At 46.6% G+C, this 17642-nt stretch overlaps 1 protein-coding gene across 3 annotated transcripts in view; it reads right to left on the reverse strand.

Annotated features, from left to right (window-relative positions):
• The window catches only part of NSMF (NMDA receptor synaptonuclear signaling and neuronal migration factor), a 68158-nt gene that overhangs the window by 19577 nt on the left and 30939 nt on the right, over nucleotides 1–17642 (reverse strand). For 2 of the 3 annotated variants that reach the window (XM_090021823.1, XM_090021826.1), the window contains 6 exons: nucleotides 13968–14043; nucleotides 10900–10968; nucleotides 6172–6224; nucleotides 4278–4367; nucleotides 2705–2826; nucleotides 499–582 (listed from right to left, as the gene is read on the reverse strand). In XM_090021823.1, coding sequence (XP_089877949.1) covers nucleotides 499–582; nucleotides 2705–2826; nucleotides 4278–4367; nucleotides 6172–6224; nucleotides 10900–10968; nucleotides 13968–14043 — 494 coding nt within the window. The remainder of the gene's footprint in view (nucleotides 1–498; nucleotides 583–2704; nucleotides 2827–4277; nucleotides 4368–6171; nucleotides 6225–10899; nucleotides 10969–13967; nucleotides 14044–17642) is intronic. The other variant, XM_090021824.1, reaches the window with a different exon arrangement.

Below are 17642 nucleotides of genomic sequence, written 5' to 3' on the forward strand. Positions count from 1 at the left end.
ACACATCTGCTATTCCACTGACTTACTGAGGAGCGAGCTACTTCACATATTTTGTGGGGCACCTGTGTGTGCATAAGTACTTACCACAGAGTATCTGATGCACTGTAAATTTACACCTTCTCTCATCTCTCAGTAATTTGATTGTGTAGCCATGCCCCATGTGAATATAAACAAAAGATAGTAAGAGTGGCACACAGCACACAGCCAGGGCTCCAGAACAGTATTTTCTGAGATGGGGCTCCTGTGGTTTAACATTTGTGTATACAGATGAACCTATACTTCATAAATTACAAGACTTTCCAATTCTGGGCTCCCCTCGGGGCTCTGCCAATGAGTCTGACCTAATGCTGGGTCTCTCTTGAGCAGATATTTGTCTTCTGTGCCAAATGGTGTGCTGGTTTTTCTGAGACATTATAAGGCCCACTATGCGCCAGAATCGAAGCATAACACCCCAGTGTTTTGATACCTGAACAGCATGTATAGGGCGGAAATACTCACATAGAGAATAGGGATGATGGAGGGGTCATCCCTGCGGATGATTGTCGGGATGTACTCGGCTTTTGGGACTTTGGAAGAAATGAGCTGAGAAGGAAATAAGATGTGCAAATGGGTCATAAGGTGAAACAGCAATGGTGTCTGAGCAGAAGCACAAGGGAACCATAAGCAGGCACTTCATTCTGGGAAGTGGGCTGTCTACATCCATATTACATACTATGTCTCCTTGGTCACCCAAAACAAACATTTCTTTTGGGTTTAGCAATAACCTGTTTAAAGAGGCTATCTTTTTACCCTGTTCTTCCTCAGGCATGGAAACCAACTGGGACGTGGTAGAAAAAGTAAAGGCAGAGTTTAAGAAACCCAAGCACTTTGTGCAGTGAAGTCAGGGGTGCGGCACAAGCCTTTATTTATAGGCCAGGTCCTGTCATGGCATTAATTAGGCCCCCAAGGCAAGCTGAATAATTGGTAGTAGGGGAAAGCTAAGACCCCTATCTCCACCTCTATTCACACTCACACAAGCGGCTTGTCAGTAAATCTACTGATCCAGTTAACAGAAATATCCTGGTCATGCTCCTGTGAGGCCCATTCTGCTCCTGCTGTGCCCCCTTCTAGTCCGCTTCAGCAGCTGCACGTCACCAAACCTCCCCGCTCCCAGCCTGCTTTCCTGCATCCCTGCTATATCAAGGGAGCTGAGTGTGCTCTAGCTGAGCAAGCCAAGCATGGGCAACAACAGAGGGAGGAAGTCAGCTGCACCTGGCAAATGTTTACCAAGTGCCTGGAGCACAGCTGAAGCATCAGCCCAGTCACCAAGCTGAGCGGGGGCACTGGTGGGGCTCACAGCAGAGTGGGAGAACAGCAGAGTGGTTAATTTCCTGCCTGTCACGGGCCATTTGTGGCATCAGCAGGCATGAATGTGAAGGGACGAAATGTCAGTATGATCTTTGCTGCTACTGCATTTGTAATAAAATGAATCCTCCCGTTGTCAGCCACAGAGCGCCTCACTGCATCAGGGCTCTGCTACCACAGCTCCATTCTCTCCTCATTTACACCATGATTTCAAGTAAGAGGAAGATCATGTTCCACTGATCTGTCTCCTCAACAAAATGCTGCTGACATGATAAACTGTAACTGCAGTTATAAAACAGAAAAGTAGGCTGCCTCACCTCCAGCGCCACATGCAGGGGGAAAACTACCTGCACTGCTGTGGGGATGCCACGGGAAGAATACAAAGAAGGAATATAAAGAAAAGGCAACCTCCATTAGCCTCCACAGTTCATATCTCAGCAATCTGAAGACAGTACCCAAGCAAGGACCAGTCCAGATGAAGCACTGGTCATGGCATAGTCTTATTGCCCAAGAAGCCACCTCTGTTCATCTGTAGAGCTTACATTCTGCATTCTGTGCTCAGTGTTTGCACGGTCAATGGGAGTTTGCCTGAGTAAGGGCTGAGCGGGTACATCAGGATTTATAAAGAGTATATAGGGGGCTACCTGGAGACAACAGGAAAAAAGGCTAGAAGGGTCTGGGCTACAAAAACATTTTAAAGAGCATAATGGACCTTATCAAGCTGTGTGTTTATCATTTCCCAGGGAAAGTAAAATGATGGAAAGGAGGGATTCCTAATTGCCAGCCTTGCACATTTTCCCTAGGATCTTACAGTCAAGCTTGGCTATCTCCTTTGTATATATCTCTATAATCCAGGTCCTGGAGTCCAAGTGATACCTCCCTCGGCCTCTGAAGGCTTGTCTCTACTACATCAATGGTAGGCCCTGGGGAAGACGGTTCTGAGCTCACCCCATCCACCTAAGTCTGCTGCCAACCTCCAAAGCTGGAAGTTCACCCACAAGGTTGCTCTGAATTTCTCCCCAGTATCCCCTCTTGAGACCTCAATCTCTGGCAGGTCCAAAAATAAGTGCTGGGAACAAATTTGGAGCAGGTGGACCGGTGAACCTCTGGGTCTGGATTGCATCACGAGGCTCGGGTGGGTGGGTGAGCTCTCCTCCCCCAGATGCACCACTGATGCAGTAGGAGGCCACAGTGCCCCTGGCTGTGTTCTGAGGACATGCGGGGGTGACTGAGGGGTCTACTCATCACCTGTCTGCGTCCTAAGAGCAGCAACTGAGGAAAAAAAGATGAGTGAGTCACAGAACAGGAAAAAATGTGTGGTGGGGAGGTAGACTTGAGGGTGGAGGGGAAGAGCCCTTACCATTATTTTTGGTGGAACAAAGTCCTCTCCATCACATGCCGCAGCTTCAAGCTCCTTCTCTGCTTCCCAGTTCAAGTCAAATTCATCCTCCAGAGCACAGCAGGAGTCCTGGAGATCATGGCCTGCCAGGAGACAGCATTAGAGGAGCATTACAATGGACACTGAACCGCAGGGCTCCTTGCTTTCTCCAGCTCTGGAGAGGGTGACTAAGTTGTTAACTGTGTCATGTGCCATTAGACTTGGAGCCTTCATCCACAAATCAAGCCAAAAGGGTCACCAGTGGTTCCAGAGCTCCACACCTGACCTTCAAAGCTGACTGATGTTTTAGCAGACAAATAATCTAGGGAAGAACAATTAAGCACACAGCCATCTTGTTTCAAAGTGTGATGGTAGCACTTCCTAGTTATTCAGTCACTCCGGAGTACTCAGCATTAAACACCACTCCGAGATCCACAGAGAACAGCCTGTCATGGAAGAAATGATGGGGTCTGAAATGGGTGAGCTGCAGGGGGGCGTGGGGAATGTGGCTCGCTAGGATTAGAACTTATTGGCAGGTGAAATGAAGACATAGGACTATTAGGACCTGCTAACCTGCTATGTCCCATCCCTTTACAGCCATTCAGAAGACAAACCCAGAGAACTCTGGCCTCACAGAAAGGAAAGGACCGATGCTGCACCAGAAGCTATGTGGCATGAGGACTGGTACACAAAGCACTGCAGCTCAACAACGTCTGGCCAGGATTTGCTACCTTGCCTGATGGATGCTTCATGGAGAAAAATGCACTTCAAAATAACTGAGCAAGAGGAGCTAGCCATGGAACGAAGGCTGACATCCCTGAAGTCAGCGATTCGTGCATGAGAACTAAGCAAGACGAGCCCCGTTCTGTGCACTTCGAGAATCCAGGGGCAGTGGTCAGTGCTGGATCTCATGCTAGGCACAGAGAAGAACACACACTATTTATGTGCATCTTCCTATTAGTCTCTAGGTTATCTGAGGGCAGGGGAGAAATTGAGGCTGTTATGGAACAATCGGGTCATGTTTTGGACCTTCCGTCTCCCCCACTCACAATACTGTGCCCATTAGGCTTATAAAGACTTGATGCTTGGCTTATTCACAGGGTGTTAGGCTGACCTTTTCAGTTTAATTAATTTAAAGCATAATCCAGCCCTCACTGGAGCCTGGGAAATGTTGATGATAGCTCCTGGGCCCTTGTATAACAGTGCACAATGAAGAGCTCCAGCACGGCCCTATTGTGATCGATGTAGCCCTTGAAGTCCTGACAGACAGTGTGTGTTAAATCAGTGCAGTGCACTTAGTTCCATGGGATAAAAGAAGGGGTGACAAGTCTATAGAGGCATATGGAAACTATTTTGCTGGGCAATCATTCTGCAACTACAGGGTAACACAAGGTAATACAAGAATGCATGTGCACGTATGATGTGTTATCTGCTTAGCTCTGGGAAAGCTAAAGGGAAACAGAAGACACTGACAAGTCACACCAGTGAGATTCCAATCAATGCCTCAGCGGGCAGCTTTGGCCATGGAAGGAAGCTCAAAGGACTCAAAACTCACTTTCTCGAGAGTCATGGAAGGAATCAGCTTTGACGGGAGTCGGGTCGCTCCAGGACCTGCTGAAGCTTCTCTCACGCCGTTCAGCAAATGCTAGGATAAAACCAAACCAGGATATTAACAGATTCCAAAGCCACTGTCACTGCCACTGTCAGCAAAACAAAACACCCAGTAAGTAGGTTCCCATAAAAGCTAAATTTTGCCGAAACTCCCTCACGTAGGTGGTCTTCCACTTGACGAGCATGAGTCTGCCCCATGTGATAAAAAGGGTACATCTTCTACCTCGCTGCCAGCAGTGGTGCCCATTTTCAAGCACAACTGCTATGTTGGCAAGTGTTGGATCCTGCCAAGGAACCAAGAAGTGAGCTCTGGTTAGAGCTGGGGCTCCCAGGGCTTTTGGGTTCCCAGCTCTGGCAGAGAGCCTGGAAACTCTGGCAAGTCCAGATGCACTGCAGGCCTCTCCGACAGGGTCTTTGGCCCTGGGACAGTCCATCCAGTTTGCCCAAGCATTGCAAACCCAGAACTCCCAAGTTATCAACCCACTTGGCAGGTCTGCCACATAGCTTCAGTCCTTGCCAACACAGGTTCCTGGTCTTGGGGCTTGCTGCCAGAAACACAGGAATCCAGTATTGTAGATTCCTGCCTTCAATTTGGTGCAAGCGCAACAAGTTCAAAATTTTTCCAACAAAACATTTCAGGCTCAATAAAATGGCATGTCCCAACAGTTTACTTAATTAAAAAAACTCATCAGTTCCAATCCTGGGTGGATAATACTGCACGGTGACATGGTACTCACTGCCACTCCCGACTCAGGGAAACCTGCATTAACTCAAGGGGTTGAATCATGTAATTTCAGCAGCGGAGGACCAATGTTCTAGCCCCAGTTCCTCCGAAAATGCATGGAGAGGTATCCAGGGAAGAGGTGTCTTGCTGGATGCACAGGGGTTCAGTGAGAAGCTGCACAAGGCGAATCTGAGAAACACCTTGCCCTTTGCTGCATTTTGTACCCAAATGTGGGGTGCACCCCCAATGGGTATGTGAAGGAGGACCTGAGCTGAACTTCCATACAGAGGATGTGAAGAACTAGCTGGGAGTATGGATGAGAGGTACATACCAACTGCTCAGTTGTTTTCTGGCTTCACCTTTCATTTGTAAATAAAAGCCTCTAGTTATAGGTATGAAGCAAAACTTGAAAACATGACCCGAGTGTTACCAGTACAGGGAGGTCTGCCTGGGCCTGCAGACAGCCTGGAACAATAGCCCCAAGAGGAGGTGAACCCTGTAAACTTGAGTGGAAACTTACTCAGATGTCAATGAAGGCACTTCAAAAGGCAACACACCCAAACGGGTGTAAGAAAGGAGAGGCAGTAGGAGAAATGCATGCTCAACTCGGAGCAGTGATTCACTCTGAGCAGACCTTAAATTATACATGTCAGGGGGGTGTTAATGGTGTGAGCTTGAGCTCTCAGACTTCTCAGCTGCTGGAGTCTGAAGGCAAGCAGCAATGGCAGCGCTAGATAGGACGTAGGGAACAGGGTGAAAGATGTAGTGGAAGAGAATGAAAATAATGCGTAATTCCAGAGGGCATCCCATCCTCATGCTCCAGCAGCTTTCACCCTTTGACATGACTGACACCAAATATCCCATCAGCATTCACCCTATGACAGGGGTGGGCAATATGCAGCCTGGGAGCCAGATGCGGTCTACCAGGCCATTCTATCCAGCCCACGGGACCCCTAAAAAATTTAGAAAATTAATATTTAACTGCCCTGGGCTGCCTGTTATGCAGCTCTTGATGGCTTGCCAAAACTCAGTAAGTGGCTCTCTGCCCAACATAATTGCCCGCCCCTGCCTAGGACCTCCACCTCACAGCCAGGCCTTATGGGTTCTCACTTACTTTGTGCTTTCACCCGTCGGCTCCCGACCATGCGCAAATGCTTCCGAAAGTTCCTGGGGAAAAAAAGCAAAAGCAAACCTCTAATAAGATCTGTGTTAAGCAACAATCAGGCCCAAGAAGGAATAGCAAGTTGGTGGAGGGAGAATAGGAAGATCCTGTCCTTCCTTCCAGGCATTTATATTCAGAGGCACAAAGCTCAGCAAAACTCCTGGAGCAACTCTAGCTGCATTTGGTCAGCGGCAGGGGCAGGGGGTATTCGCCAACTAGGGGATGTGGCTGTGTTTGAATTTCTGGTGGGCTGCAGTGCTGGTGCCACTGTGCTCCTGTTTATCAACCATCCTCATTCATTTTCCTTTGATTTGTTGCTTCGACTCTACTTCCATCTTATGGCAGCCCAAGAGACTACTGCCTGCTGAACTGGCTACTCATCCCATCCTTATGGAGAGCAGATACAACCACTCACTTCCTCCTCTGCCAAAGACGATGCCATGCAAGTGTGGAGAAGCTTCTTACCCCTACCATGCTTGTGCTACATGCCTGCACCGTGCTCATAAGCTCTGCCCATTTCTAGAGCATAGTCTTAGACACTGCTATTGTTCATATTTGCTGATGTTATTGACTTAGCAACTAGCAGAAAGGATCCTGTCCTGGTCCCTACAGGAAAAGGCTAGAAGAGATCACACCAGTCCTTTCCAGTGTTGGCTTTCACTGGCCAGTGAAACAGGAATGCTCCCCAGAGGCAAGTGTTTTACTAATCTGGCTAACAGTGCCTCTGAACATGTACCTTCCTCCCTGGGATCCAAATGGAGGGACTGGCAAGTATACAGGGGCAGTATCTACCCACAGAAGGATGTGTTAGGATCTTAATATGTGGCTACTATCCCCCATACTCAATTCTGTACAAAACAGACTCTGCCTGTCAGCAGCTCTGCCCAGGACAGGGCCAAATACAGATAGGAGTCCTTTCCAGCCCTCTCTGAGTGTTGGTTACATCAACTCCAGGCTCCTTGAGGCTGATGTGGACTCATGCAGGCTTACAGCCACTTGCCAAGACAGCACCTATCCAGTCTTTCAATGCTTGACCCAAAGAAGTCCAGGAGATGGAGCATCTTATCCACAGAAAGGAAGGCATGAGGATGGACAATAGGGAGGACTGCATCAAAAAATGCTTCCATTTGACTTCACTTTGATCCTCAGTTAAATTAGAGCAGCCCATCTCTGCAGTGCAGCTCCCCCTCACACCCAGCTCTCACACCAATGATTATAAGAGATACCTGCACTCGGATTCCTCATGAAGCTGATGCCCCCCACTGCTGGGTATTTCCTTACAACACTGCAGCACAGCACAGAGATACCAAAGTCTGCTCAGTTATAAGGAGCAGTCTCATCACACTATCAATCACAGAGAAGCTGATTAAATTATCCCTGGTGAAGTTCTGTGGTCCCATAGGTAGACTACGTCCAAAAAAACCCTGCTATCCCACTTGGACCTAGCTACGGTATCTCTACATTGCACAATCACATCCAGTGTAGACATGGAAATCATTGTTCAGATCCAGCTATTTGAAATGAAAAAGTACAAGCAAACAGCCAAGGTGGGGCTGAGAATCCCTCTAAAACAAACTAATCTCTGTGCTTGCACAATTTATGACATTTGACAGAACTTCACCAGAATGCAATAATATTCACTATATTCTCTATAGTGCATAAAACAAGTGGCACCTTTAGACAGGCATCCTATCCCCAGTTTTGACCTAAACTTGATGTTTTATAAACCTACACTACATTTGACCTGTGCAGTGTTCTGTATGAAGTATGCGTGAAGGACGAAGGGGTCTTTTCTGGCAGTCTATGTGATAACTGGCCAATGCCATGAGGTGTGAAGTCTCATTGCAAGTTTAACTTAAGCAAAGTAATTTTCTAGGAAAACAGGCATATGCCTCAGAGGGAATTCAGTGAAAGGCAACCCGCAACTCTACAATGTAGCTGGTTATTATGCAAACATATGCACTCCCCTAACTCCTATCAGAAACACTAAGTGCTAATCTTAACTGCCCAGGCCACTGCAATCAACTTGGGACTTCAGCCATGTGTTTATAACAAAACCTTTTCTTGTCATATGTTCTGTTCTTCATAGATTGGCCTCCTGAAAAGGAGACGGTCTGTGCAGTGGGAGAGTGCATTTTCCCTGTGCTGAAAACTACAAAGAGAGTTTGGCTTGTTCCCAGAGTGAGAGTTTTGGGCAGCTCTCAAGATACAGTATCCGCGCATTGCTAAGAACAGCACTGATAGGATCTCAGTAGAGCTCAGTCAGTCCCCAGCTGCTGGAAGGAAGGTTTCTGCAGAGCAAAACCCATGGAAGGAGGGAAAGAGTAAAAGGATTCCTTCTCCTGCTTCCTTTACCTGACCCTCTAATAAGAAACGCTCTTGAAGGAACCTGTCATTACACTGACTCGCCTCTGCACCTCCTCTGCATCCGATGACCATTTGGCTCCCCCGCACAAGTGCTGGTTCCAGACCGGGCCACTGCATGCTTACCGGCTCTTGCAGCTGTACTGCTCTAGCATCTGCTGTCTGCCCTTACTCATAAGCAGCAGCTGAAGAACCAAAGAAAGTGGGGGGGAGGTATAACCCCTGAAGGCAGAAACCCTCAGAGGAGTGGAAATCACAGAACTGAAGAGTTTGGGAAGACCACTGTGATGACCCACATACTCACTCCTTGGCAATGGGGGCAGTGGTTGGGGTAAATCACCAGCAACTGAGAGATACCTGCACCCACCAAGCACAATGCGATTCAATGTTTTAATTTGCCACAATCTCTCATTCCACCTAAACCCAGCAAACACCAGTTGGGTTAAAACTAGAAAGAAATATTCCTCTTTGGAAATACCCCTTCTACTGCTGAACAGGCACTAACTTGCCACCCCAGCTCATGTTGCCACTGCACCATCTCCAGGGTACCCATCATATCCCAAAGATGCTTGAGGCAGAACCAGCCCAAGCCCAGATACCATTTCTGACCCTGCACAGCTTGCAGGTCCGTCCAGACTGATTAATTCCCGCATTGAACAGCATCGTTTTTAATCTCTTGAAGAGAGATTGGTGAGATTAGGAAAACCATTAGAAGATGTCAGAATCTCAGAAAGACCACAGTAGCACCTCCTGTCTGCATGGACCACTATGCTCCAATCCCAACACTCAACTGTGCAACTGTCACAGATCCGTTCATTCACCTGCAGCATCTTGCTGAAGAAATCTCATTCCCAGAGCTCCACTGGAGCATCCCTCTTTCCAAGGTGAGAGTCAAGGCCAAGGAGCATGCTCAGCAACAAAGCAATGTTTTCCCCCCATGCATCAAATGTGTATGGTCAGCACCATCACATTGCTGAATGCCCAGGCCTCTTTCTCAAAATAGAAAGGGCCTCAGATGAAGAGACGAAGATGTCTCATTTATTGGGGGAAGAGAATTCACCACTCTCTACTTGACCCCTTAAGCGCAAGGCAGCCAGCAGTTAGCCAGGGATATAGAAAGCCAGAGAAAACCATTGGGTCCCCCTGCCTGAAGCTGCCTTACTAACGAATCCACTTCATATTCATTATGACCAAATCCTACCACAAGAGATAATGTGAACAGATGTACACCCTTGTCCTGCCCTGATCCCCTCCATCAGAGGTAAGGGGACATGCAGCATGCTCACATGAGGGATAGTGTTACTCTGTCCTATATTTACACTCCAACCTAACCATTCAGGGCAGGACATAGGCGGACTTGGACGTATATCTATGGCAAGTGCCCAGCGCCAAAGCTGCCCAGCTGTGCGAACACTGTCCAGCCTGTCTTCTCTAACACAGACTTATCTCCTAGATAACTCTGAGCAGTCACTTTCTTTTTAAAGAGACACTGTCTAGCCATTTATAGGACTGTAATTTTAGTTCCTGTTTTTCTCCATTGTAGATAAGAACAAATACCTTGGACAATGGAGATACCTTCCTCTCTGTTACCTTTTTCCCCTTGTGTTGTAGAAATACTGATTTTCTCTTTCTCCCTCTTTGAACAGAACTGTTTTTAACCAGTGTCACAAACATACTGTCTTCTCCTGCTCATCCAGCTGCTAAAAAATATACATGGGTTACTGAGTTTCTGAAGTTAGAAGAGTTCTGATTACAGTGCTGGCTAAACCATGGAACCTGTGAAGCCAGCACAGAGAAGATGAGGCCACGTAGGGGGGGTTTGTTCCTCAGCGACGGAATGAAAGATTTGCTAATAGATCTTTACAAGCCAGCGATACTATACTAATACTGAATTTAGGCCTGGACGTCTAGAAATACAAGTGTAAATGTGAACAGTGTGCGCACAAATTATCAGTTAAACGTTTACCTAGCCATCAGCATACACGATTCCTGAAATAATAGATTTAGTTACAGCAACAGCATCTGCAAAGTCATGCATCTGCATTTTACACATCTGGGCCTTAAGCTCTTGTGCATGTTGCTTTGAAGCTTAAGATGCTTGACAGTGTCTCTTTAAGAAGGCAGAGACTGGCTAGCTTGCGTGAGGTAGCGTCATTCACCTGCAGATTGTCTGCATGGCCTTTGCTAGCATCCCCGGTGAACAGCAACATGAACAATGGACAACCATGTTCAACGCCATCGTGCGTCACTGAGGACACCCAAAAGGCCCATGCAACACCAGGCAAGGTTACGGCAGTGCGAGAAAACGGGCCCTACCTCTGAATAACAGCTGCAGAATCATTTTCTCGTTTCCGTCTCTTCCTCTCTGCGTAGCCCCTGAACGCCCTGGGAAACCATTTTAAGCCATTAACCAACTACACAGCTTTGAACTGGAGACAACATGAAACACAGAGACAGGAGAGAGAACGCTCTCACTAGACAAGAGAGAGAGAAAGAGAGAAAGGAGCTACCCTTACAACAAAAACAAGCTGGCTCTGAAAAAAAGAGACGGAGGCCACAAAGAACGTTACGCGTCACGGGCAAGGGAAGGGAAGGGGCAGCAAACCACTGTGCGCTGGGTCTTTACAGCTGCTGTAGGAAGGCAGATAGATAACTGCTCCTGAAGCTAGTACAGGTGGCCAGAATATGGCTCCCAGAATGAATGATGGTATCTGCTCCAGGTGTGGACCCTGGAGACTACAGGTTCACCATGCAATTCCTCTGTTTGACTGGATCAAGTTGAAGATAAGCATACTGGGAGCTGTAGTCTCCATGTTGAAAATGAGCACGGCTGTAGTCTGTTCCTCGTATATATACTAGGTGCAGTAATCAATCCTTTGGCAAGCTGATTGTGCAGCCCTTGAATCAGAAAAGCCCTAGTGAACATTGAGGTGAGGGAAGGGTTTTGGCTGGGACACCGACAAACAGGGAAACAGAAAACGAAGGCTGTACTTACGAGATGCTAGAAATCCCAGGAGACGCAGAGAAAGGAAAAGAGAAGAGACGCTCATTAGTGCTCTACCCTTGCCAGGCCTTCTGTGTTGCATGTATCTTCATTACAGAGGAGCAAATATTTCTTGTGGAGTGGAAGACAATGTCTCATTCAAATGATCTCCAAGTCAGATCTTTATTATGAAACTTTTACCTATGTGGTGATGTTTCCTTTAGACAGAGCACCAGCATGTGGCCTACACATACCTCAAGTCCCACTTTAGCCCACTTGCAGACTTACTTCTGCAAGTAATACCGGTGTGTGGCCCACTAGGCTACAATGGGATTTAAGCTTGACCAGAGAACTCCACCTCAAAGTGACTAAGTCCCATACACCGAGCCCAGAGCATCTATTGTCTCCAGAAAAAAAGGAAGCTGGCAGCCCTCTGAATCTCTCAGACCACAAGAGCAGAAGATGTGGATTTACATCTATCCTTGGAAGGAGAGGCTAGAGGTTCAAAGAGATCTCCACAGGCTTTCCAGGGATTTAAGAAGCAGAGTTAAAGATAGCTCTGTTTCCTTCGGACTTTCCACAGAAAGTCTCCCAAAGACAGCATTCCTCACACCAAGCTGGCTAACATCCAGACTCTAGCTGCTCCATTTGTAGGAGTCTATTTTGATTTTCAACAGGTCTAATCCCATATCCATGCCTGGAATATGGCCCGGCGATAAATCCTTCACGTGACAAGGGTGACAAAATGTAGAGAACAGCAGAGGGCACTCCCTGAGGCCAGAGGTAGAGGGAATGCCTGGCTGTTTTGTGGGCTTTTGGTTTAGTAAATTAAATCTGCGAAACACACTCAGGTTTGCTCCCAACAGCTCTCTCTCACAGCAAAACAAAACTGTATTGAATCATCCTTTAAGACATTTCACCTAGCTCTTTACATAGATCTCTCTGCCCGGCTGGCAGGCTATCTAAGTTATTATTTACAGTGCCAGCCTGTCTTTGGAAGCCACATGTGATGGCAGGTGGCACCAATGAGTGTCACACACTGCCTTCTTATCTGTAAGAAGGGTTCGCTAAGGAGGAAGAGGGCAAATGGGGTATATAAGGAGAGCAACATAGCAAGGAGACAGACAGAGGATGCAGATGCCCTCAGTGTGTTCACACTACTCCCCTCAGCATGAGCCTGGCCAACATGTTGTGCTGTGAATGCATGGACAGTTCTAGTTAAATGGCTCCATTGAGGACATGCTTCCCCTGCAGAGGTTCATGTGTGGCCAGGTGATGCTGACTGCTAGCTGAGGTGGTGGATGCAAGCTGTTCTCCGATACAGACCTCCCCCACTTCTCTGCAACTAGCTTCTCCTGTGCCATTCTTGCCATGAAAGAGCAGCACTCTTATATTTTTGATTTGGCTTCAGGGTTAATCCAGGAAAAACTTTTGGCTTCTTTTCAGAGCTGCCCCCACCCTTCAGTACAGAGGCATAGGAAGGATCAGGGAGGGCGACAAGAGGGAGAAGAAGGTCGGGTTGGGTAGGGAGCAGTAAGGAGAAGCAGGGAAGAGGGTGACAGCAGAGACAGGGAAGGTCTGTGCCGAGGGGAAGGGAGCAGGACAGAGTAAGATGGAAGGGAAAACACATTAGATTGGGGAAGGTGCTCCCTCAGTTTCCCTCCCATCACAAATCATTAGTTTGAGAAGATGGTTGTTATTTAGATCCAGTAGGAAACTTTTCAGGGATTTCATTAAGCAGGCAAGAAAATGCTTTGCATCAAGTGGACTAAGGCCTCAAAATGAGACATTCCCACTCTATACAGGCCCCTGGGAATAGTTTCCTCCCAGGGTATCTGAGTCATGGTGCAGGTGAAAGGAAATGAGGCTGTTCCTAATTCAGATGCAACCGTTCTTCTCTGAGCATTTTAGTCTGTCTTTCTCTTTCAACTTCAAGATCCAGGCTGAGGACATGGGGCACAGAGCCTTCTACAACAGTGATGGGAGTACAACTTTCCTGGTTTCATGCCTCACCTGAAGTGGCAGCTACGACAGAAGCAAAGCAAAAGTGCCTGGCTGAGATTCCTGTAGAAGAAATCACATACCTACAAGCCAAGACACCGTGCCCAACAGACAAAGCACAAAAGGAGTCAGAGAGCTGATCAAGAAAGAGGTTAATAAAGAGAGGGAATGAATGAGTCTGAATCAGCAAGGACAAATGAATGAGTGAAGAATGAGTCTGAATCAGTGAATGAGAAAATGAGGCAATTAAGCAAATGAAGGAGTTAAGGACCAGAACTGCCCTCAACCCCATACCACGAAGCTTGATTGCCAAAGACTTTGAAACCCTAAGATGCAATCGTGTATGGACCACACACTAAGCATACGAAGTGGTGGGGACTGCAGCAGAAGTTTCACTTACGCTTGCATAGTTGTAGTAGCAGTTTGAAAACTGAAAAGGTTCTCCTTGGGGAACCAGGTCCGTATGGGGACATCATCTGGAAGGAGAAAGAGCAAAACCTGAGCATTCAGCAGACAGAAACAGAGATCAGATGATTCTAGCTGGTGATGGTGACATCTTACCAAGACAGCCACTCTCGTAGCACCCATCCTCAACAGTCAAACCCCATTTGGAGGCAGTGAGTTTCTGTCCATTCATAGGAAAGAATCACCCACTTCAGCTTTCTCCACTTACTCATTTTTTCAACATCAACATCTGTTACCTTGCACTTTCTGTAAGATGGAAGACCAGCTGTGTTTGAACTATACACATGGCCATGGACTGTGCTAGATCTTTTCAGGTGTGTCTGCCTTATATATTACTAGCCTGGAAAGAGACAGTGCCATCTGAGAGAAGGATATTTTGAGACAGGAAAGTTAGGGGGAAAAATTATCAGCATTAGGGATATGAGAGAGCGATCTGTGATCTGTGGGGGGCAGGACTGCTGGGATGAAATTCCAAACACTGATGGATTATAAGGCTCAGAACCCGCCCCCCCCCCGGGTGTATTAGTCCTAAACAGATTGGTTTATATCCTAACAGGGACTCCCTACTGTAACCTCTCCAGTAAAAAATCATCAGCCACTGGGTAAGAAAACATTTATATTGGTAGCATGAAGCTAGAGCCTCAGGCGTTGAGGACACTGGGTCTTCAACTCTGTCCATCCCAAATTCCATGAATACCTTGTATAGCAACCTTGCCAGACATTATTGCTCCTATATCTTACTTCACAAATTAGTGTTTCAAGAACATTAGCTTCATCTACCAACATTGTCATGACTGTGCTGCTATCAAGAACAATCAACCCAACTTTCATCTTCACGAGCATAATTACCATATGTGGCCACAAAAACTGCTCATGCATTTTGAATGCCCCTGCAATTCATTATGGGTGTGACCACTAATAATCAGACATCTTGTCATCTGCTCTGCAAGCACAAATAGATAGCCATCTAGCAACCATATAGATCATTAAGGAGCTAGACTGCAGATGAGGTACCAATCTAGTCATGCCAGTTCATTGCAAGCATGAAAAATGTGGATGCAAACTGTGCTTTTCATCAGTCTACATACATCAGTATTCCATGAAAAATTAATTAGAAAGCCATGATAATTGATTTCCCTTTCTCAGTAAATTAAATACATCAAGACCTGGGCGTAGAAACTTTTCGGAAATCTCTTTTTAAGTATAAAGTTGTTTTCAAACATACCTAGTGCCTAGTCCTTATTACAATGCAATTACATCTGCAAACAGGAAATGATTAGCAAATGAAACACAGATCATCAGCGGTGGATCTCAACTGGAAAGCCTTGGACCCTTAGCAATCCACTGGGGGAAAGGGAGATCTGAGTTCTGTTTTATACCATGAAAAGATCTCCTAGGTTGCAGGGGCAGCCAACCTGAGGCTCTGGAGCCTCATGGGGCTCTTCAGAAGTTAATATTCATCTCCCTGAATATTTGCACCAGCACATGACATGACATGACAGCTATGGAAGCTGGTCACCATGTGCTTGTGCAAAGATTCAAGGGGATGCATATTCACTTCAGAAGAGCTGCATGTGGCTCCAGAGCCACAGGTTGGCCAGTGGCCACCCCTGTCTTAGGGATAGATACTACAGAGGACTGATTGACGATGAGCATTGGAGATGTTCAATTCTAGGTCGCTGGTTCAAATTCATGACAGGAAAATTATGAGCAACAGTCAACACCACCTGACAAGACTTCAGTGAATAGCGTGGATATAGAAAGCAGGTGGTTTTATGCTCACCCCACGGAGTGGTCCCTGTAAGCCAGGGGTGATGCCTGACTTGTTTGATAATTTACCTGAGATTGTATCTGCTTCTTTTCTAGGCCTGAGGAAGTGCATTTTGTGCACAAAAACTTGTCCAACATTTCTCCCAACTATCAAATTTGTCCAATAAGAGATAAACCCTGCTCCTCTCATGTTTCCAGCATCACTACAGCTACAATACTACGCCTCAGGACTGAGGCACCAGAGCAGCATGGAAGCATCTGACATACCTGCCTGGTAAAAACCAAACCCATTTCAACCTCCAGAGCTCATACAGTATGGTAAGCCTTGGTTTAATAAGCATAAACGTTCTCCCGAGGCATTCTTATAATCCATGCGATGCAGGGAGTGTAGGGGCTTGCTCCTCTTTTCTGTAAATATCTGTTATATGAAATGTCTAAACAAAAAAACAACCATAGCACAGGGCTTCTCCTGGAGACTAATGATCACTCGGAAGCATATAATGGCAGATGAAGGATTCAACTAGTCATCAACCCCTACTAAATGCCTAGAGCTGCGCCTGCTGTTGCTAATGTCTGATGCAAGAGGGGTGAAGATCACATGCCTAGGGAACTATTTCAGTGGTGATGCAGTTGCATTTGGCACGTGCAGGACACTTCTAGAGCATGGATGTTCTGTACATTAGCCAGCCACATTGCCTAAAATGTCTCAACATTTCTTTTACTTTATGTCAACTAGCAGGTGGCTATAGCATGATGTCAGCAGCTGCACAGGGGACAACAGCTTGGAATGGTGTGCAGATACCATGGAGATGAGCTCAGTGTAAGACCCCAGATTAGATTATGTTTAACCGCACTGGGAGTGAGCAGGACGATCCTGCCACAAAAATTTGTACTTGGAATCCATACACTGAAGGACACAAGCAGCGCTGCAGGGGAGACTTAGGGGAAATGAGGGGATGTATTTTTTGCATTGCTATTCCAGAGGTTCCGATAGTTTTTTTTTCTCACCGTGAGTGAATGACTCGCCATGAAATAATTGTTGCAATCGACTGCATATCTGCTCTTTTTCATTGGTTTTCCCTAGGCAGTAGCACTAGGGCACCACTGTGAAATTACAGTAGGCTAGAGAAACATAAAGAACATGGTGCTGGTATGCTTAAAGGGATTTGATCTGAGAAGCGCATTACATTGCCAATTAAGAATCTTTCTCCTATAAGACGAGGGGTTCTAGGAATCTCATAGGTCAGCTGGCAGCTGTCTAACACAAGGGCACAGGGTGACATGCACTTCATGTTGCGTGACTGGTCACGGGACTCTTATCTATAGAGGACATGAGTAGGTCATTACATTGTAGAAGATGGCACGGATGAATGATTTTGATCTTTATCTGACAGCAGTAAGACAGCGCAAGAAATGTCAGGAGTCAGCTTGCTTTCAATAAACTAAAGGATCCATGAGCAATAATGAGGCAGTTTACATCAGCAGGTGTAAATTGCTCCTTTTAATGAGAATGCACCAGATCCTGCAATCCCTTCCTCACACAATTATCATTACTTCTCAGCGTGAATATGACTGACTTTCACAGGGCTCTGTCACATGAGTACGGACTATTAGCACAAATATTTGCAGAGTCAGGCCCAATACTCAGTGCTTCTGAGTAATTAGTCTACTTCCACTTTCTCATCCTTGGAGGTACGTTTTCAGAAGGGCAACCTTCATTTAGTAAAGGCAACTTGCCCTCATGAATAATTACCTAGCTGCAAGTATGCATCAAAAAGCTCAGGCACCTTGCCCTGAGAAGGTAGAAATGGAGACTGAAATCCTCCTATTCTGGCATTTG

Source organism: Crocodylus siamensis, chromosome 11 (assembly GCF_052110815.1).
Source record: "Crocodylus siamensis isolate JL-2025a chromosome 11, ASM5211081v1, whole genome shotgun sequence".
Classification (NCBI taxonomy): domain Eukaryota; kingdom Metazoa; phylum Chordata; order Crocodylia; family Crocodylidae; genus Crocodylus; species Crocodylus siamensis.